The sequence below is a fragment of the Physella acuta genome, unplaced genomic scaffold, assembly GCF_028476545.2.
Source record: "Physella acuta isolate Inbredline_101_S28 unplaced genomic scaffold, ASM2847654v3 ptg000013l, whole genome shotgun sequence".
In the NCBI taxonomy this organism is placed as follows: Eukaryota; Metazoa; Mollusca; class Gastropoda; family Physidae; genus Physella; species Physella acuta.
Genome location: NW_026731533.1, coordinates 1,058,869 through 1,081,207, shown reverse-complemented (window position 1 = coordinate 1,081,207; position 22,339 = coordinate 1,058,869). Strand labels below are relative to the sequence as shown.

General features: G+C 35.9%; 2 protein-coding genes across 3 annotated transcripts; one reads left to right on the top strand and one right to left on the bottom strand.

Annotated features, from left to right (window-relative positions):
• Window positions 1–5,120: 5,120 nt before the first annotated feature.
• LOC131935553 (uncharacterized) lies at window positions 5,121–10,934 on the top strand (the record flags this gene model as incomplete). The annotated part of the gene is made up of 4 exons (XM_059292009.1): window positions 5,121–5,332; window positions 5,992–6,053; window positions 6,842–6,896; window positions 7,163–10,934. Coding segments are annotated over 4 exons (398 nt in total), but the record flags the coding sequence as incomplete, so codon positions are not given.
• A 455-nt stretch (window positions 10,935–11,389) lies between these two features.
• On the bottom strand, window positions 11,390–22,221 carry LOC131936203 (negative elongation factor B). Of its 2 annotated transcripts, none has more exons than XM_059293120.1 (11): window positions 22,066–22,221; window positions 18,187–18,426; window positions 17,199–17,375; window positions 16,372–16,676; window positions 15,597–15,779; window positions 15,303–15,405; window positions 14,906–15,001; window positions 13,844–14,032; window positions 13,152–13,331; window positions 12,325–12,444; window positions 11,390–11,613 (listed from the first exon to the last, which is right to left on the bottom strand). In XM_059293120.1, the coding sequence occupies exons 2-11, from the start codon at window positions 18,424–18,426 to the stop codon at window positions 11,473–11,475; spliced, it is 1,734 nt and encodes a 577-aa protein (XP_059149103.1). In that variant the 5' UTR covers window positions 22,066–22,221; the 3' UTR covers window positions 11,390–11,472. The 2 variants fall into 2 exon arrangements, with proteins under 2 accessions (XP_059149103.1, XP_059149110.1); XM_059293127.1 differs by lacking the exon at window positions 22,066–22,221 and adding an exon at window positions 21,908–21,979.
• Window positions 22,222–22,339: the final 118 nt, after the last annotated feature.

The window sequence follows — 22,339 nt, the reverse complement described above, 5'->3', positions numbered from 1 at the left end:
TGTCTGCTGTAGGTCAGTGGTTGGGGGGGGGGGTGGGGGGGGGGGGGGTAGAAGCCACCTTGCGGCTCACTAGCCAATCAAGACCTGATTTTTTTATTTGTATTAGTTTCCAGTGTTGTGGGGTCGAGCCAGTAGTGATTTTGGTGGTGGTAGGGGGTGAGGGGGTGGGGGTGAGCTAGTCAGTTTTATATTTAATAAACCGTAAGTGGTGTAAGTGCCGCATTGTTTAAACCCCCCGGGAGCGACTTGGATTAGATTTGGCCGCTCAAATGAGCAACAACTCTCGTGTAGGAGAAAATAACTCCGAAGAAAATAAGTCAACGGAAGGAAAAAAATCGATGGAAATAATTTCATGTCTAGCCAATCGAAGGAAAAAATGTTCAGGGAAGATAATGAGCATAAGTTTTTGGGACTTTAAAGTTGAGGCAAAAATAGAATATTACGTGTGTGAAAAGTACTTATTTCTGTTCCATGTAAGATTTACTCCCAAGTTAATTGTAGAGAATGCATAAGTACAGAGAGTGAGATTTTTTTTTTTAAATGTACACTTGGGATCGTTCAAATATAACATCTTTTTGTACGGTCTCCCTTCGATATATACCCCCTTTACCACCCCCCCCACACACACACACACGTGCACAAGCAACAGCATAATTATACTAGCTGCATCCCGTGCTCCGCCACGGTAAATCTTTTTAAAATATACCAACTTTGGAACAGAACAAAACAAACAAAAACACAACACAAACACAAACACAAACAAAACACAACCACAACCACAACACAACCACATTACAACCACAACACAATCACAACACAACCACAACACAACCACAACCACAACACAACCACAAAACAACCACAACACAACCACAACACAACCACAACCACAACGCAACCACAACACAACCACAAAACAACCACAACACAACCACAACACAACCACAACGCAACCACAACACAACCACAACCACAACACACGGTAAATCTTTTTTAAATATACCAAGTTGGGAACAGAACAAAACTAAATACAACACAAACGAACGCAAAAAAAAAAAACAACGAAAAAAACAAACACAACACTCATAACATAAACACAATTTAAATGCAATCATAAAGGCATATTGCTCACAGTCTAGCCCGTAGCGCCAAATCGCGCCCTTTCCGGTGATTTGCACCCCCTCAAACTTTCGATTTGCACCCCTCCCCCCCCCCGCCCTAAAACTTTCGATTTCCACCACACACCCCCCCCCCCCTCGCAAATTTTTTCCAACCCACTTTGGCGCACCCGGGGACATATGCCCCCCCCCCCTCGCTACGCCTCTCCTATAAAAACCCGAAAGATAGAATAATAATTAGAAAACAGTATAAATAATAGGCAGTATTTAAAATATCCGTGTTTACCTACAATATTTCACTTTATCCATTCACGCATTTTTTTTCCCAGTACTTTAAATTTTAAAAATTTACAATTGAGTTTCATAACTTAAACCATTGCGCACCTAATGAACGTGATGACGCGCCTATAATAGTGCTGAATAGTTGTTTAAAAATTATAAGTAATAAACAGTAGGGCCTACATTCAAATAAATAAATAAAAGATTGCCTTTTATCAATCCATGCTAATTATAATTTTCTAACAATAATTTCCTCTTACACATCCGAATAATTTGCATTCACATTTTGCTAATTATATTATTGCAACACTAATTCCTTCTATGACGAACGTATATTTGCATTCACATTTTTTATTAGCGTGAGTTTAATGTATTTTTAAATTACCTCCTTTGTCAAAATTAGAAAAGAGTTAAATTAATTTGATTTTTCTACCCTGCTGTTATTATGCTATTAAAATGTATCCACTTTTTCTGGGAGCCTAAACGAAAATGATATTTGACATTAATCTTTTTAATACGTTTTAGCAGTTTGCGTGTATTTAATATTTCCTTGACGTTATGCGAAAGAGTAAAAACCGTGGCAATTATAAAATAGCTCTATGCCGCTATATAAACAAACCCTACTCTATTACTTATAATAAGACACTGCGGTGCACTGAAAAGCACAGCATGGTGCGAGTGTTTACTTTTATAGTCCCAAAATCTATAGCGATGACGGACGGAAGGAAGGAAGGAAGGACAGACACAGCCCGCTTATATTATAGATACATCGCAAAAACTGAGTTTGTAAATGCTTACTTTATGGGAAATGTATCTTTTTTAATTAAAATCTCTTGTTGCATCGTAGCAGAAAATCATTGCCGGGTCTTAATTTACGATTAAAGGAAAAATGCATCAGCCATTTATGTCAATTTATTCATCCAGACATTCCAAATAGCGAAGATTATGTTTAGGTTAAAAAAAAATTCAATAAAAAAGAAAATCAATAGCAGCATTACAGGCCTATATCTTAGCTCTATATTCCTACCCTACCCGATATAACACAATATAACTACTCCCCCCCCCCCCCCCCACTTCCCCCTCCCACCCCTAAAATATGTGCGTGATTACCAGCAACCAAAAAAGTGAACTTTCGTCAAATTGTTCATGTGGCGAGACGCTGGTGTAAGTTAGGGGGTGGGGTTTTATACACACGTGCCAGGGGTCGTCAAGGAGTCGTCCATAATGACGTAACCTACATAAGGGAAGTGGGGGTAACACGTTTAGGACGAGGTGTGGCGTTGCATCAAAGTGTGACGTCATTTATGAACGCCCCCGCAGACGTGAGTATTTTCCATTCTCGGACATTTTTTTCCAGGCCCGCCATTTGCACTGAGAGCTCTTAAATAATTAAACTTTCTTCTGTCGCCCCATCCTAGTGAAAGTGGGTAACCTCATAAAGTGGGTAACCTCATAAAGTGGGTAACCTCGTAAAGTGGGTAACCTCATAAAGTGGGTAACCTCATATAGTGGGTAACCTCATAAAGTGGGTAACCTCATAAAGTGGGTAACCTCATAAAGGGGGTAACCTCATAAAGGGGGTAACCTCATAAAGGGGGTAACCTCATAAAGGGGGTAACCTCATAAAGGGGGTAACCTCATAAAGTGGTAAAATGTGGATGGGGGTGTTGCTCTCTGTAATAATTAGACCCGTTTCTCTCGCCCCCTGATGGGGCTGTTACCATAAATGCACAGTGTTTAAATATGTGTGGGAGACGTGGGCGTTCAGTGCTTGTATCGGAAACTGGTAAGCCTGATCGATAACTGGTAACGTTTCCCCTGAATGGCGTGCAGGAACCTGAACGGGTGGGGGGGGGGGGGGGGGGGGAGGGGGTCTCGTAGTGACAGTCAGGTATTAATGCTCAAGGTTACTAGCAGGCTTTTATTGAACGAGTATAAAACATACAACTTAGATAACCTATTTCTGAGCACTTTTGATGACATTTTTGCCCCCCGCCCCTTTCTCTATAAAATTTCGAGTAATTTAAACGACGTTTTACCCGTCTTAAATTTAAAGCATATGGGTCTTTCTATTGGTGCATCTTAAAGCTGTACCCGTAAATCGCACTTAACAGACTTAACAAGACGTGATGTAAATTTTGAATTTTTTTTTCTTGTACCTGCCTACATCGCCGACAAGCAGTCGATTAAAGTATCGAATGTTGATTTTTCTCCTGCCGTTACTCAGTATCGTTTCGAGGTTTTTCTGCTGGTATTATTGAGTATCGTAACGAGATTGTTTTGCTGTTATTCAGTACATCAGCGAGGTTTTTCTGAGTATCGTTTCGATGGTTTTCCCGCTGTCTGCAAAGTTCGGGGAAAATGATTAGGGCAAAGCTTAGGATAAAGGCTACAGTTTAGTGATAACTGCAAACAGTAGCTTCAGTACTTCATAATGACGATAAGAGGTTTAGACATTGTCTCAAAAATAACAAAATTACAATAATATATTTCAATAGCACTCGTGAAAGTGTGACTATAACCCCACCCTCACCCACCCACCTACCCTCAACTACATCAAACCACCCTCAACCCCACCTAACAAGCCTCACTCCCACCCAGCCACCATCACCCCCCTACCCCATCCCACTCAACCACCCACACACCCACCTCCAGTACCTATCACCGTGAGACAGGGTTCAAAAGACTTCTCTCTGGTGCCAGTTAATTGTCTGACCAATCAAGTCTTAATGAACTCCCTAGTTCGTCAGGCCTGACCGTTCAATGTCTGACGTATTTAGACGCCGTCAAACCCGTGTGAGCGGAATGGGGGGGGGGGGGGGGACTACAATGAGTCCGACAGAAACAAAACCGATGTTACAAAGGTCAAGGATGCTGTTATTTACTCAATACCCGGACTCCTGGGGTGGGAGAAAAAATGTCCATTTCATCTAAAAGTTGTGTCGGGTTTAAAAAGAGATGAATCGATGTAGCGCGGGGTAACACCTACACGGGACTTGAGTTGTCTGCCGCTGTGTCACTCCATTAGCGAACTGCACGGCATGTGCTGGGGGCTCTAATCAATGGCGGCTAATGTTCCCTTTGGCAGCTAATTTACACACACTCTCGGGCTTATTCCGAGGATTGTAAATTATCGCCCATTTTATACCAGACTGGGTTATGTCCCTTGGTTGATTTCATTTCTTACCGAGAGTTTAGTAATGAATCAATATAATTGGTTCGTTTTTCTTTAAGACTTTTATTAGACTCGCACCAATATAAATGGGCATACGTGGTTACTATTTCTATCACCGCATCCAAAATTTAAATGACTTATTTTTCCAAGTCAACCAGAGTTGTTTACACATTTTTCTGTTTACGCATTTTTCTGTTTACGCATTTTTCTGTTTACGCATTTTTCTGTTTACACATTTTTCTGTTTACGCATTTTTCTGTTTACACATTTTTCTGTTAACGCATTTTTCTGTTTACGCATTTTTCTGTTTGCGCATTTTTTGTATGCGCATTTTTCTGTATGCGCATTTTTCTGTCGCATACTCTATCCATACTCACTATTAGCCACTGGATATCACCTAGTATAGGAAGAATTTAATTTACTTTTTATTTAAAAATTTCAGAAACAATTAACTAGAACGTTAGACTGAGAAGCAATGAATAACCTAATAGTCATATTGATCCACTTTAAATTACCAGTTGTAATGTTCATAAATCTAATTTTTCCAGAAAGATCCAACTCTATCAAGAAAATTTCCAACGGAAAGTCCAAGCTGAAAGAAAGGAATGAGGAGATTGGGGTACCGCTGAATGCCTCCCCAAAAGGTGCAGGTGGTGGCGCCACTGCTGCTGCCGCTGGAGGTGTTGATAAATCAAATGGTGCTACTAAATCCCAGAACAAAGCGTACTTGCTAGAAGTTCCAAACGAAATGTCTAAGCCTGTAAGCTCAAATTAGCCCATATATAAAGAAGAAAAATTTATTTTGAAAAGAATGTATTGGCTGATTTTTAGTATTGCAATTTTCTGAAATAACAAGACGACCATTTATTGCCATTAAGTAAATAACTTAATCTTAATAGCTCATATAAAAACAAAGCTATAACCGAACCATAATGTCTAATGTTTAAACGCATAGCCCATCTATCTAGATCTAGAGTCTATGTAGTTTATTATAAATAACTGTTGCAATTGTAAGCCACTCTACAATGAAGTGCTATATTTTTCATGTATTATTTGACCTTTCTTACAGAGTTTCTTCCAGGCATCTCTTCGGGGGGGGCAAAGCCCCCCCGAAAAATTTTTACCGCCCCCCCGAACGAAATGAAATTTATATAATTTATATAGAAAATATATACTTTTAACAGTGTCCGCCCCCCCGAAGAAAGTTTACCGCCCCCCCCCCCGAAGATTTCAAGTGCCCCCCCGGAGAAAAAAGTCTGGAAGAAACACTGCTTTCTTATTTCCCTTACACATTTAATCTGAGTGATTTGAACATGAAAAGATCTCATAACAAATTTCTACTTGTCTTATTTTCGAATTAAAATGAAATGAAAATAAAATTATAAATTAAAGCTAAGTCAGTGTATATTTCAATTCCAGGAAACCCAATCAAAAACTTCCATGAGAGATTTTAAATCTTTAACGGCCTCCAAGATCATACAGTAAGTATCCGGTGACCTTCACCTAGGTAGTTTGATTGACAGCCTAGTTAGAGCAGGTAGCCCCAAGACTGTGGGAGAGAGATGGATCCAGAGAAAATATCCATTAAGTAAAGTCAGGCATTGATGTGGTTTCTCCTCACTTCATGAAGCGTCTCAGTCACATGGAAAAAAAAAAAATAAAAGAATTTTTTTTTAGCCTTCTTTATGCAAAGATTGGGGATGACATTTTATTAGCCTACTTTATATCATGGAACAAAAAACACCTTAAAGATTGATCCAGATTCTAAGAAAGCTTAAATTTCAGATTCAACTACCCTGCATTTTGAAATGGATGTTTTGTTTTTTTTAAAATGGAAGATTCGTAAATAAATTCTAGATCTAGATACATAGAGATTGGACTTGACATTTTCTTTGCAAAAAAATCTTGCATTACGGCCATTTTAAGGGAAAAAAATGTGCTATATTTTACCTCAGTTTTATGATTAGGCCCTAAGTCATTTTTATTTTTAAAATTGACTGTGGGTGCTAAATTGCCAACCAATGCAAAAGGTGGGAATAAAACCTGGTTTGTTTCACAGCTACTTCTCACAATTTTGTATTTGGTTAATTTAGTATGTTCACAAAATTAAAACTTAAAGAAATTTACTTTAATTTTTTTTCTATTTCGCATGCTCCATATTGATACCTAATGTTGAATAAACATAAAATATGCATAAATGTGTAATTGTCTAAATGGCATGAAATATGAATAGTTTAAAGAAACTGTAAAAAATATGTTTCTTCCCCAGTGTTACAAGTAGCCAGATAGAATTCTTCAAAATGTTGGACGAGAAGATAGAAAAGGTGTGAGCTCTATTTTACTTTCATTTAATTAGATCATTCTATCTGACAAAGTAACAGATGCAAATGGGTGGTGACCATTCAGTGATACAGAAATGGAGATTAAAAAATTTTGTGTTAAATAATCTCCTGGTGGTTTAGTGAATTATTTCAATGTGATCATTTTAATGACCAATTTTATTCTAAAAGAATTCAATTAGTTTCATATTACAATTATAATCCACAAAGATCTCAAAACTTTTTTTGATATCTAGTTTTCTATTTTTTAGGGCGCTGAATATCTGACATCTGGGGAGCAATCAGAAGTTTCCTCTGTTGATGAGGCTTTCAGACATTGATTTTATGACAGCTGACCTTGAACTTTGGGTGTAATATATTCAGAGGATAAGGTCAGCGTAACATGACCTGGATTTTAAACAGATGATTACTTATATAAACAATTTCTGATTCAGTATAGCAGTGAAATTTTTAATACAAAAATGCTAAGATGGTGACTTAATCAGGCCATTAATTGTGTACTTAATTAATATACACACTGATAAACAAGATGCTCTGCAATATTTAAATTCACGGATGTCGTCTTTGTGGAAGTCTTGAACACATTGGACATGGGAATGACAGTGTTCAGTCAAACAGCAATGTTATACATCCAAAGTTTTCTCACTGGAATTTGTTCTTGGATATTTTCAACAAGGCTGTACTCTGTTGCATAGTTTGTATTGCTGTATAATGCAAAAAGGTTATGTAAATAAAAACAAGGATCTGGACTGTAATACGATTGGATAATTTTATTTCTTGTGATTGGATGGTCAAGCTTGGTTCATGCAGTGACATCTAGGGGGAAAAAATCACATTTTATTCTGTTACTTTGTGGTGACTTAGATGTCATACCCATTGCCATAGCAACTTAAAAATCTCTCATATGGGACCTTTAGCATAATGACTGTAAATACTAATCTACATAGTGTGAAAGGATTCAGGGTACAGATCAAGTTGTTTAAAAGAATGCAGTGCTTGTAAAAGATTTGTTCAGTAAATCCTTGCTTGAAATTTTTAAACTACATTAAACCAATGAGTGTTGGAAAGCTCAGTTGTTGGTTGTTGTTTTTTTTTATATCTGCTCCCATTCACCTAGACCCCCCCCCCACCCCCAACTGCACTTTAAAATTTATGGTGAACTAGTTAAAAAAAAAAGAGCTTGTCACTTTCTCAATTTTTTTTCAAAAATATTTTTAAAATCCCCCTTTTTTATGAGCAGAATTTTTTTTTCATTTAAAAATATAAAACTAAATAAAATGGTAGCTTACAATTTTTCTAGGAATATCTTTGTCTTATCAGGGATGTAAATATAGTCTATAAATCATCAGCACCATCCTTGTTCAAATAGAATAGCCGGGTGTAAAAGAAATGTGATACTTTTATTGACTCTGGTCCTGGGGGGGCTCAGAGCCTTAACTGGTACAAGTGTAGGAATTTTAAGCCTTTGTTCTCATTGTAACTGAGGTAACACTTCACTGTTAGATTGTTCTTATCTTAACTGAGGTCACACTTCAATCTTAGTGCCTTGAGTGCAGCACTAGATACCATTATTTACACAGCACACATAAAAAAGATAAAACTTTAAATAATTGTTTATCATTTTTAATTAGTCCTTTAAAAGCACTTGTTAAAATCCTTTGTTTTTAATATTATACAATGTTTTTAATTAGCTTAATTACCAAATCAGGTTATTTGACATGCGTGCAATGTATATTTTAATTTTTAAACAATTATCTGTAATGTTTCAATTGATATTTTTTAGCTTGGATTTATTGTCAGTTTTGCTGGGTTGTCTGAATTGAGAAAATGTGGCATCATGACATTTTACCTTTGTGAGCTTTACTTGTACACATCAATGCTTGTTGTTGATCATCATGGGGAAATGTTAATTTTTTTCATGGTGATAGTATTCTTTTTTTTTGGGATAAGACACAAATTTATCTGGCCATATTTTAAGGTACGGGAAGTGGATATAGGCCTACTTTAGATAGGTCCATAGCCCATACTTTTTGAAGTTTAAAATAAATCTAAATGCTGTTTACTTCTTTGGGCCAGAAAAACATTTTTTTTTTGCAGTCACTTAGTCATTAAGTTCTATCTCATTCCCACATACTAAAAAATATCATGTGCCACAAACATCAAAATCCATTCAAATTAACTAAAACAAAGGATTAAAAGTTCTTTCTGCAAGGATTAAAATTATGGAACCCTAAAAAATTTATCTTTAAAATTTCTCAAAGGAATATTTACTTTTTAATGTAGAAAAAACTGTCACTATTGAAGCAAGTCAAAGTCTAAGCTCAAGAATAAAATTTTCTGTACGATTTACATAAAAAATGCTGTATTTTATCATTATTTTTAACTTTCTGGTTTATTTTTATTCACTTAAAATAAAATTTAATACAGTATCCTTATTTTAATTTGTTAAAAAAAAACATGAGTCCGATAGAGCAAGAGGCCCAAGAGAAAACAAAGATAAAGCACTGTGCAAGAACATTGTGAATGGCATTGCTGATGCATGAAAATTGTTTCACTTTTAAATCTGGCAAGCGAAGTAATTTATTTTCTGGTCACATTCAAGGAAAGATTTTTTTGGCATTAAATTATCATTTTGCACCCCTGGCCCAAGTGAGTTATTTCCCCTTGAAACTATTTTTCTTGTGCCTTTTTTTTTTTCGAACTTAATTTTAATTTAATCTGAAATCAATCAATTTAAGAAGAAAAAAAATCCCATGCATCACTTAGCCACAGGGCGTATAGTTAAACCTGCATTTGTACTAAAACTTCATTCTGATCACATTAACAGCATGAATGTGTTTTTATTCTGCAATAATAAATTTATGTAATAAATATTTTCTCAGCTTTCATATGAATTATTTCCCTTTAAGCACTTTAAATGCAGCAATGGGGATAAATCTTGTGATAATGTATAGTTACAATATATCAGTGTATTTTATGATTGTATTTCTACACATTTGTATGCTGGCTGTGTATGTATGTGTGCATCAGGTGGTATTTGTTTCCAGCCTAAAGTCCTGTCTTTCTTGATGAAGCAGTACAGCAAAAAGTAAATGATAAATGTTTACCCCACACTCCCTAAAAAAGACCATGTGCTTGACAGGTGTATAATAAATGTAGGCCAAACTAGAATCTTCTCTACTTGGAGATGTTCCAACCTGGTAGTTTAAAAAATTCCACAGGAATTGTTCATAACCTGTTCATAAAGTATTTTACTGTATACTCTTTTAAAAATTTTGTTTTTATTGTTATGACTAACATTTCCTGCTTAAAGTAGTTCAAGATTCAAAACTTGTAAGAAGTTTTACTGACCACAGTACATGCATGTAAGAAAAGAAATTAAAACTGAGCAATGTGCATTTATTGAGGTAGAACAATGGCATGAAGGTCTTAAAATGCCTTTACTTAAGCAGTTGCATAGGGTTGTTAGGGGTCAGAGACCCTCTCCACCTTAATCCACCATAAAATGTATCAAGTTACGCTGTTATTTGCAACAGTATGCTAAAAATTTGTAAGTTTTCTTTCTTGGTATAATAACCCGCATCATTGTGAGTGGTTGTCGCGTTAATTTCCTTTAGTCAGCAGAAAAATTACAACACTCCCACAATGTCAAGTATGTGTCAACACACTATACACAGCAAGTTAGGTAATTTGTCAGTACAATTACAAGCTATCCCCACACTTTAAAACTCACACAGGTAAACAAATGTTTTTTAAATCTAATGTAGAGGAGCTACTGGGGGTAAGAATTATATTACAAAGATGTACTTAAAACTCAGTTAAAACAAGCCAGATAAAAATCTCTCCATTGATGTAAATTTTTGTGGTTGACCAGAAAGTGATGAATGATCAAGTGTGGTGTGTCCTATGTGTAGTACACTAGAAAAAATGGCAGATCTTTTGTTTTGTAATTTTTAATTCAGTTTTTTTATTTACATGGCAAATGTTAAAAAGTTTTGAGTAATAAAGCTGTCCCAAAATGTTTGCTTATGTCCATGGTTGTTTTTTAAGAGTTGGCCAATATTCATTAGGAAGTTTAATATTAGAATCTCAGTTATTTCCTGGAATGTTGTCTCTGGATCACTTGTGTAAACTTAGAAATGTGTTAGGCCTATAGTGTAGAAAATGGATTTATTCTTACTTTGGATTTAAAATTGGGCTTGCAATGGAAATAGAAAATGTGATATTTCTTGTGATATTTATTTGTACAAATTCACTGTTGAATGCAACTGCCAATCAATCTTGGGTTTGAGTCCACCCAGCTCAGGTGGGTAACTAAGTTAAATTAGGGAAAAATGTCTGGGCACAAAACTGACTGTGCTATTTATTGTTCAGGTGACAGAAACAAGTGAACTCTACTTCATCAGATCTAAAAGGATATCTACTCGCTTTTTATATTGATAGTAAAAAAAAATGAAACTACATTTTATTTTGGTATGAAATTTATTTCTAATGCAATGAAACATGTAATATGGCATGAGAGGATGATGGTGATAAATTGGTGATCAATCAACCGTGTCCATCACCGATGTGGCGCTGGGGTCGGGGCTGGTACACTCATCAAAGGCGAGTCTAGTTTTTCTGGGCTTGGCATCGGACTCGGCTCAAAGGTGGAGATTTTTTCTTGCAAAATCTCAAGCGTGGAGCGAACTGACTCGGACATCTAGATATACATAGAACAAAGTGACTGACATCTAGATATACATAGAACAAACTTAATGACTTGGACATCTAGTTAATGTGACAAACAAACAGCTTGTAACCACAGTATAATTTACTTTAACTCTCAAAACTTGCCTTATATATAAATATACGAGCCGGCCCGCGGCATAACATACACCGCTAATTAGTTGTTTTTTCTACTTTTCAGTAATTCATAATTTATGAATTCGACAGTAACAACGCTGCCATTGAAAATATTTCTTTAAAACACTATAAGTAGCGCTTGTTAAGGACCATAACCCCCCCCCCCCCCCCCTCCCCCTACGTTTAAAATCGTTGGCTCTGCTTGTAAACATTTAGAGTGAACACAGCTCACTAAAACCATGTAGGGGTGGGGAGGTAGGGAGCGCGTTTGCAGCTTGTTTTCTAGGGCTCCCAGAAGAGAATTATATATATAGATATTAGGGTAATATATAGGACAGGGATCATTGTAGAAAACATTTCAGAATGGCAACAAAAGGAGTGTGACCTGACATCGGTATGTTGGCAATGAATTTTACCATATTGTTTACATAGGAAATTACAATTTTTACTTAATCTATTAAATTTGTTTTGTTTTTCATTTAAACCCCTGAATTGGAAAATTTTTCAAGGCAGGCAGTTTTGGACACAAGGAAATTATAAGATTAAATTGAGCGTTCACATGACTTACATCTTTGTCCGAGGCTAAATCTTCTATGATGGCTTCCAGCCTGGGCCGAGACATTTTGTGGTGCACGTACATAAGCAGACGTAGTAAATGTCGCAACACATGTTCTCTCGAGGATGCTGGCTATGAAATAAAATTGTCTATTTTTTTATTTTAAATTATAATCTTCTGTGTTGCATGTATGAATGAATACAAAACAAAGGGAAACTACTCCTTTTTAACTATGACTATTTTTAATGAAACAAAAGGCAAAGTATTAAAAAGTAATTTTTAAAGGCCATATTTTTCTATTGGTCTAATGGTACCACAACTATGAAAATTTAACAAACTGGCAAAAGAGATTTTTAAAATGCTAAGGAATATCTCTATGAATGACATCATTGGCAGCTGACCAAATCTATATTAGAGCTTAGCTCTTAAGTTTAACCTCAGCTGTAGCTCAACATGTCACATGATCTGTCCAGTTGTTGTCTGGCCAAATAGGTGGTCACTGAATGCTATGATGGACTTGTCCACAAACAAAACTACAATTTTAAAATGAGTTGAGACCTGTTCTGTGTGTTAGTATTTCAAAACAACAAAATATAACAAGCTAAGTCCTGGGAAAGATACCATTAAAGAACCCCCCATCATGAATAGCAAAAATCCTTGCAAGATGCATCAAGGAAAGACTCATGTAACGCAGTCATAAAAAAGCTACTCTAGAATCACAGACTGCAAATCCTTATAAACTCTGAGCAAGTTCGTACTCACCATAAAAAAAAAGTAGTACACTAAAAACACTAACAACTACAAATAACCTGTGAAGCCTCAGTTTAGATAGTACTCACCATGAAAAACTCATCTAGAACAGCTGAACAAAAATCCTCATGTTGAAACTCATCTTTCATGTGAATGAGGTACGAGGACAAGCAATGGAGGAATGTGTCGCTGAAAGCCCGGTCGTTGTCACAATGGATTAATGTTGGCAGCATCTGAACCACTGCAGGTCTGTCCTTCAGCCGAGCACACTGAAACATTAAACACAAGTTGAAAGTGAATTAATGTAGGCAGCATCTGAACCAGTGCCGGCCTGTCCTTCAGCCGAGCACACTGAAACATTAAACACATTCGTACTGCTGTCATACTATTCAAATTTATAGCCTAGCACACTAAAATATTAAATAGATCTGTACTGCTGTCTTACTATTCAAATTTACAGCCTAGCACACTAAAACATAAAACACATGTGTACCGCTGTCATACTATTCAAATTCATCTTTATTAAAACATACAAGAAATCATTTAACGGCTAAAAATAATAATTAAAAAAATAATATAGTTTTATTTAAATATTTAAAATGAAAAATTTCTAGTTCTGTTCAATAGATTTGGTTAGTTTTCACAAACTTTATGGTCATTCAGGTAGAGTAGGAAAGTTGTGAAGTTGTTCATCTTTGAGATTTTGTGATGTTGTGTGACAAAATCAGAGAATGGGGTAATAAATTAATTATTGATAGACATCAAATAAAAATGTACACACCTGTAAACAGTAGTACATGGCAACCATACTAGCCAGGGGACTCTGACTTATCCAGCTGGCGTACATGTCTGGGGGGATGGGCGGCATTAAAGGTTTCTCCCCGGGGATTTTGGAGGAGAAAAACCTGATCTGATCTTCAGCCATCAGGGACACAATGTAGGCAAGGTACTTTGTGAAGAATGTTGGTTCCTGTAAAAACAAGGTACTTTGTGAAGAATGTTGGTTCTTGTAAAAAAAGGTACTTTGTGAAGAATGTTGGTTCCTGTAGAATTAAAACAAGGTACTTTGTGAAGAATGTTGGTTCCTGTAAAAACAAGGTACTTTGTGAAGAATGTTGGTTCCTGTAGAATTAAAACAAGGTACTTTGTGAAGATTGAAACCATATTTGAAAAAATAAGAATAATTTATCTTCATTAGTTTAACATAAATTGTTTTTTTTATTTTTGGGTAATCACAAAAAGTAATGTATATTTTATACTTTAAAACTTATTATTTATTCTAAGGAATATATTTTCATAAAAAGTAAAATCTAAAAATAGTTTTCTGAATTGAATAAATGGGATCTAAGGACAGTTCATTTTTGGTCTATCAATATCTAAACAATAGAATCTTTGCAACAAGCTAAACTTGTTTTTTTTATTTTTGGGTAATCACAAAAAGTAATGTATATTTTATACTTTAAAACTTATTATTTATTCTAAGGAATATATTTTCATAAAAAGTAAAATCTAAAAATAGTTTTCTGAATTGAATAAATGGGATCTAAGGACAGTTCATTTTTGGTCTATCAATATCTAAACAATAGAATCTTTGCAACAAGCTAAACTTATAATTTTTGTGGTTTATCAATATGTAAACAATAGAATCTTTATCACATGCTAAACTTACAATTTTTGTGGTCTATCAATATCTAGACAATAGAATCTTTATCACATGCTAAACTTACAATTTTTGTGGTCTTATATTATCTAAACAATAGAACCTTTAACACAATCTAAACTTACAATTTTTGTGGTTTATCAATATGTAAACAATAAAATCTTTATCACAAGCTAAACTTACAATTTTTGGCTCTTTAAAATTTCCACTGTCAATCATCTCCCAGGCATTGAGGCCAAGAGCTGTCATCCTGCACAGGAGTTGTAGGTCAGGGTTGTCCTGTAGGACAGTAACAAATAGAGGGTTGTAGGTCAGGGTTGTCCTGTAGGACAGTAACAAATAGAGGGTTGTAGGTCAGGGTTGTCCTGTAGGACAGTAACAAATAGAGGGTTGTAGGTCAGGGTTGTCCTGTAGGACAGTAACAAATAGAGGGTTGTAGGTCAGGGTTGTCCTGTTGGATAGTAACAGAGGGTTTAGGGTTGTAGGTTATGGTTGTCCTATAGGACAGTAACAAACAGAGGGTTGTAGGTCTGTTGGGAAATATAATTTGACTTAAAGTTTAACAAGAAGTGTTACCTACCCTAGGTAATGTATCTGTGTTGACACAAGTTTGTAACATCTTCATCAAGGACTGTAGAATGATATTCAGTGCATAAGGGTCAGACAGAACCATAGACAGGTCACTGAAAAACATTTAGTTACAATTTAATCATCAAACCAAGAACCTAGAGAACATTTAGAACAAAAAACATTTAAAATTAAATGGGACAAATATCCAATAATAGTTAATGACCTAAAAATACCATGTAGCCAGTCATGTCTAAGACGCTACAATTTAAAAGTAAGAGCAAAAGAAAAAAATATTCACACTTACCCTAAAACAAATTCTTGCCCTTTTTTAACGGAATCTAAAAATCCTTGCAGCTCCCTAGCCCTCATTGTGTTGACAGCTTTCTCCCTGATACAGGCGTCAACGCACCAGGTGAACTTGTGGCACGGGTCTTTGGAGCAGATGGCGTTCAGCTCCAGGTCATGGATGGCCATCAGAAGTTCCACCCTGGTCAAAACAACATTCAGCTCAAAGTCATGTATGACATAAACCACATTCAGCTCAAAGTTTTTTCCCCATAAAACTTACATTTTTCAATACAGATTATTTACTCCTCACTGACAAGTGCTGATAAAAAAAAAGTAAAGTTCCTTTTCAAACCTGACGGTCTATAGGGCAAGTAAAGTAGAGTTCACTTGTTTCTGTGACCTCGGCATATGAAGAGATAGTGTGGTCAGCACTATGCCCAGCCGTCTTTACTTTCCCTAACGTGAGTTAGGTACCCATCAGAGTTGGGTGGACTCAGGGACTTGAACCCGGATTCGAAGTCGAGACTTTCGGGTTAGCAGTCCAGCTCTCTACCGCTAGGCCACTCCATCCCCAAGTGCTGATACCCATAACAAAATAACTCCTTGTCAATGTTTTACACTTAACATAGTTGAATTGTCGGTGTTTTGGCAGACTAGCAGCTATTCATTCTTAACATGGTTGACAGATGTTTGCTGAAGAAGCAACTGTTAAACTTTGTGCATTTCTCTAAAAAAAATTAATCATATACTAGTAAAAAAAGTAATGGTACAAGTAAGGCAACAATGTTCACCTTAATGTACAATAGTGCGTATTTCTTGTTCGCAAAAAGAGTGTCCGTAGAAACTGCAGCACCATGTCGTACAACTTCACGTTAGAGCCAATCATCTCAAGGAGCTGCGTCAAAGTTTCTTTCTGCCTCCGCTGCTTTGGGTTTGAGGAGAAAAATGTGAGGCCGGGGCTGTCATGACGATACAGAGACCACTCTTTCTCTTTCAAGTATTTGGCCAGCAAAGGCTGAACTTCGTCACCAAACAGGGCTTGATTATTTTCCCAGATCTGTCGCTTCACTTCGGTGGATGCTTCATTGTACAGTTCCTATCAAGATAAGGAAGCATGTTAGCAATATGGAAGTCCTAAATATCTAAGTCAATATTTGTGTTTTAGCTAGTTAAGCTATTTTAAGTGACATATTTAACCATTTAGCTATATGGCAATATGGAAGTTCTAAATATTTAGGTCAATATTTGTGTTTAGCCAGTTTAACTATTTTAAGCGACATATTTAACCATCTAGCTAATGTTTTATGTGACATATATTTTATTTAAGCTTTTTGAAAAAAAGTTGTACCTAGTAATTCAGCAACTATTTGATGTGACCTACTTTTTCATCTAGTTGTTTTATCTGACCTACATTTTAATTGTTTTTAATGACCTAGTAAACCAGCAACCATTGTAAGTGACCTACTTTGTCATCTAGCTACATTTTAATTGTTTTAATGACCTAGTAAGTCAGCATCCATTGTAAGCAACCTACTTTGTCATCCAGCTGTTTTATTTGACCTACATTTTAATTTTTTTTAATGACCTAGTAAGCCAGCAACCATTGTAAGTGACCTACTTTGTCATCTAGCAGCTGCTGCAGGTACTCATCTTTTACTTTAGGGAGATGTTTCATCACGGCCAGGACCACAGGTCTGATGTCCTTGTTTTTGATGGCAGGAAAGCTGTTGTCCAGCAGGGTCTCAAGCTTCTGGATGGCATCAGGCTCACTGCTTGCAGCTAGCTCCGCAATTTTCTGAAATTAAAAAAGTCAATTAAAAATTAAACTGGGCGCCTCTATCATTAACAACATTAAAATATAGTGTCATCAACTAGCTCCGCAATTTTCTGAAATTAAAAAAGTCAATTAAAAATTGTGAACTTCTATTATTACCAACATTACAATACAGTGTCATCAGCTAGCTCCGCAATTTTCTGAAATTAAAAAAGTCAATTAAAAATTGTGAACTTCTATCATTACCAACATTACAATACAGTGTCATCAGCTAGCTCCGCAATTTTCTGAAATTAAAAAAGTCAATTAAAAATTGTGAACTTCTATCATTACCAACATTACAATACAGTGTCATCAGCTAGCTCCGCAATTTTCTGAAATTAAAATTAAAAATTTAAAATTGTGAACTTCTATCATTACCAACATTACAATACAGTGTCATCAGCTAGCTCCGCAATTTTCTGAAATTAAAATTTAAAATTTAAAATTGTGAACTTCTATCATTACCAACATTACAATACAGTGTCATCAGCTAGCTCCGCAATTTTCTGAAATTCAAAAAATCACTTTCAAAATTAAATTGGGCGCCTCTATCATTACCAACATTACAATACAGTTTCATCAGCTAGCTTTGCAATTTTCTGAAATTAAAAAAGTCAATTAAAAATTAAATTGAGTGCTTCTCTATCAATAACTACCAACAGGGTATTACGGTGTAGTATGAATTTTTTTTTGTGCTAGGACTATTGTTAGGTTATTGTTAACATAAAAAAATATAACTTCAACTTGAAGTCCCAAACAAATTGTACCTAAATAGCATTTACTGCCTCACCTGCAAGAGCCTTTCTCTGACAGTTTCAAAAATCGACAGGTTGAGAGTTAGCCTTTTCACCCCATGCAAGTCCAGGAAAGGCAGAGCGATCTTCAGAGATTCTGCATCGATACCATTGAGGTTCTGAAATTCTTGAATAGCACTCAACGGATCAGTGGATGTAGTGAGGGCAATATTTAAGTGAGTTCCTGTAGCTATGCCAATCTTATCCAGCCCTGTGTCACTTGGTAGGACTGACATCTTAAAAAAACAAATGTTGATTAACGTAATGAAAAAAATAATACAAAATCTACCTTCAGGGTATCCAAAGAGTTGAGACGACAAAAATGTGATGCTTAATTATTAATTAAAAATTACTAGGCCTATTAATAAAAGAGCATAATTATGGTAATTAACATTAAGGCCTACATAGCATTGCAGATATGAATGAGAGTTAACTTAAATCTTAATATTTGTTCTTATAGTTATATACTTATAAAAATTTAGATCTAGGCCTAGCTAGGCTAACACTACTAACAGTCAACTAAACTTCACAAAATCTACGGCTACCTCCTTTTGCAGATTCAGTAGGCCTAGAATATTATTATTAATATTAATTAGTCTAAGTAAGATATTATTCACAGTGGTAAATGGCATAAAGTTATAGTTTATTGGGAATGGAGCCCTATACTATAGATCAGGGGTCTCCAAACTACGGCCCGCGGGCCGGATGCGGCCCGCGAGGTCATTTTATCCGGCCCGCGACGATCTTTTTGTCCACTGAATAAACGTTTGTTGGAGGTGGCTGAGGAGCTTTGCACAGAAAATTCAAAACTATTTGAAAATGTAGCTTTGTGTGCAAATACAATTACTCGCCGTGTTGCAGACATTAGTGAAAACATTGCGACTCAAATAGCAAAAAATTCAAGCAAGTTTTGCCATTTTTCAATTGCAATGGATGAGTCGCTGGGCAGCTGTTCCACTTCTCAACTTCTTGTGTTCATTAGAGCCGTGTGGGTGAAGACCTGAACATAACACAAGAGCTGGCTTCCCTACATATAATGTATGACACTGTTACCGGAGAGGATATCTAACCATAGATAGTTCAGAGACAAACACAAAATCGCAAGATGTACCATATTTCGCATCAGTAAGATTGCTAATTTTGCGAGAAAATTCTGAGCAGAGTATCTAAGAAAAGAAATAGGTGACTTCCTGATAGTAAAGGCAAGTCACAGCCATTTTTGTCTGATGAAGAGTGGGTATAGAAATTGGCCTCTGCTGCAGACATAACTAGTCATTTAAATTTTCTGAACCTAAAACGGCAACAGAGTGAAATCTAGTTTCTGATCTATACATCCACCTAAAGGCCTTTAGATCCAGACTTGTCATGTTTTTGGAACAAGTACAGGCTAACAACTTGACACACTTTCAGCAGTGCAAGGTCTTTACGGCTGAAACAACCACTGAGTTCCTCACGTCATTTACATACGAGATCATTAAAGACCTTCAGCTGCAGTTTCAGTAACGGTTTTCTGACTTGGATTCATAGGCAGAAGAAGTGAGACTGTTTCAAAGCACATTTGAAGCAAATGTGGCCAGTTGCAAAGATGAACTGCAGCTGGAGGTCATTGAATTGCAGGAAAATGACTTCCTTAGAGACACGTTCATAGAAGGGCAGATGGGTTTTCATACGTTTTTGCACAACAATCTCAACTTGTTACGTATTTAGTTAAATACGCGGTAGAAAAGTTAATTATAAAAGAAATTTAGGCAAATTTTGCCGTAGGCTATTCTCTGGTCGGCCTCTCCTCAGTAGGCATTGTCCGAACATATTTAGTGTTGTTGACGTTACGCGTCAATGACAGCCTTTGAACCTTGTCGGCTTTCTGTTTTGATCCTAAGTTTTGTTATGTAATGAGCGTGATAAATGTGGGCAGTAAAGGTGGTTGAACTAAACATAACTATTGTTGCCATGAGTTGAGGGCAGCAAGTCAGATGAACTTACTATTTCACGGTAATTTAATATTGGTTTTTTTAAAAAAAACACGATGAAAACCGTGGACTTTGGAGCATTCTATTAAATGCTACTAATCCTAAGTTTAAAATAATTACAATCTACATACTTCATAATAAATATTTTTAGATGAATTATAAAAATTCCTATGCTTATACAGCCTACACACATTACATTACATTTAATTAATCCTAAGTTAATTTGCACTCTCTAAATATTTAATACATAAAGTATTAACAAATATCATGCAAATATATATTTGTGACTTTTTTCCTGTGACTTTTTTTCCTGTGACTTTTTTTCCTGTGACTTTTTTTCTGTGTTTTTTTTTTCCTGTGTTTTTTTTTCCTGTGACTTTTTTTCCTACAATCGGGGGGGGGGGGGGGGGGGGGTGGTGGTGGTAGACGTTCTTTGGGGGGGGGGGGGGGGGGGCGCCGTGACACTTAAGAGATGCCTTAAAGAAACTCTGGCCCCCGAACTGATATTTGATAGTTAATGCGGCCCTCAGGCTGAAAAGTTTGGAGACCCCTGCTATAGATTAATAATATGGTCGGAAATTTTTCATTTCGGGCTATATATTCCAGCAGACCAATTGACTAGACAGTAAAAATTATAGTAGATCTAGAATTTTTGCAGCAATGGCATATTTATTTATTGATTTTAAAATTTGGCATTTGCCCTAAGCTAGTATGTAAACTAAATAAGGGGAACAAGGGAAGATAACTTTCAGTAAAATCTGTCTAGAATTTCTTTTTGGGTTTCCTGATTTGGTCTCCTTGAGGCCTAGCTAATTTAATTTATGTTTCGAGTACAATACTAAATACGAACTTGAGAAAATATTTTTTCCTTATTTTATTATATATATTATAAATATATATTATACTAATAAGGCACGGCTTTAAACTTTAAAATATATATATATATATATATATATATATATATATATATATATATATATATATATATATATATATATATATATATATATATATATACAGGCCTACATTTTACAAGCCAAAACTAATAGAATTATTGTCTTTTGTAAATCGTTGCTATACAATGCAATTTTATTTCAAAAACAGATTTATATATAGGCTAAGCCCTGCCCTAAAAATAAAAATTAAATAAATGAAATTTTCAAATTACAAATACTTTCCATGGCATTATTCAATTTATTCATTCAGTGATTAGGCGTCATCCATAAATGACATCACGCTTTTTAAAATGATTTTTACCTCCCCCCCTCCACTCCGTCACACGTCATTACAAAAAGCCAGAACCCCCCTAAAAATGACGTTACACCTCAGACCTCAGCCTACAACCCCCACTCAAAATTGCAGTTGAATTTTTTTTTTAAACTTCGATATTTTTCTAAAATCTTGTCTGATCTCTGTCAAAATAGAGTATTTTAAACAATTCCTATTACAATTTATTAAAACAGTTTTCTAAAACGCGAAATAGCATCTAAAATTCGTTTTCTAACATTGCTTTTATATAATGCAAAAGTGTGACGTTGCACCATCTGAACCCCCCCCCCCCCCCCATCACACACCGGCACAAAATTACGGACCCCCCTCACCCCTAGGAGTGTGACGTCATTTGACATTTATGGACGACCCCTTAGTTAGGGCGCCCTTAGGCCCTAATAATTATCTAGTATTGTCTAATAAGGCGGTAGGACTAAGGACTACTAAGGAGGCTAAGCCTAATGAGTCAATGACTCACTAATGACTCGTAATATAATGAGTAATAATGAGGCTAAACGGCCGCCGGCTAAGCCCCTGGCCTAAGCTCAGTAAGCTGGCCTAAGCTAGGCCCTAGCCCTAAGCGGCTAAGCCTAAGCCGCCTAAGCCTGGTATGTGTAGTGAGTAGTGTGTACCCACCTTTGTAAGGGGGCTGCTAGATCTAATTCTAGTAAGAAGTCGGCCTAGTTTGTTGTTTTAAATATAGATCTAGATTATTTTATATTTTTAAAAAAATAGATATTCTAAACTTAGATCTAGATCTTCTAGATCTAGATTTTTACTCCATGGGCGCTGCCATATTTAAACTAGACTATTGTTTTTATTTTGCATGGCCAATAAAAATTTGGAAGGGGTATTCACGCATCAACTGTAAAAAAAAATTCAACATTGTAAAGTTAAGCCTATTTAGGAA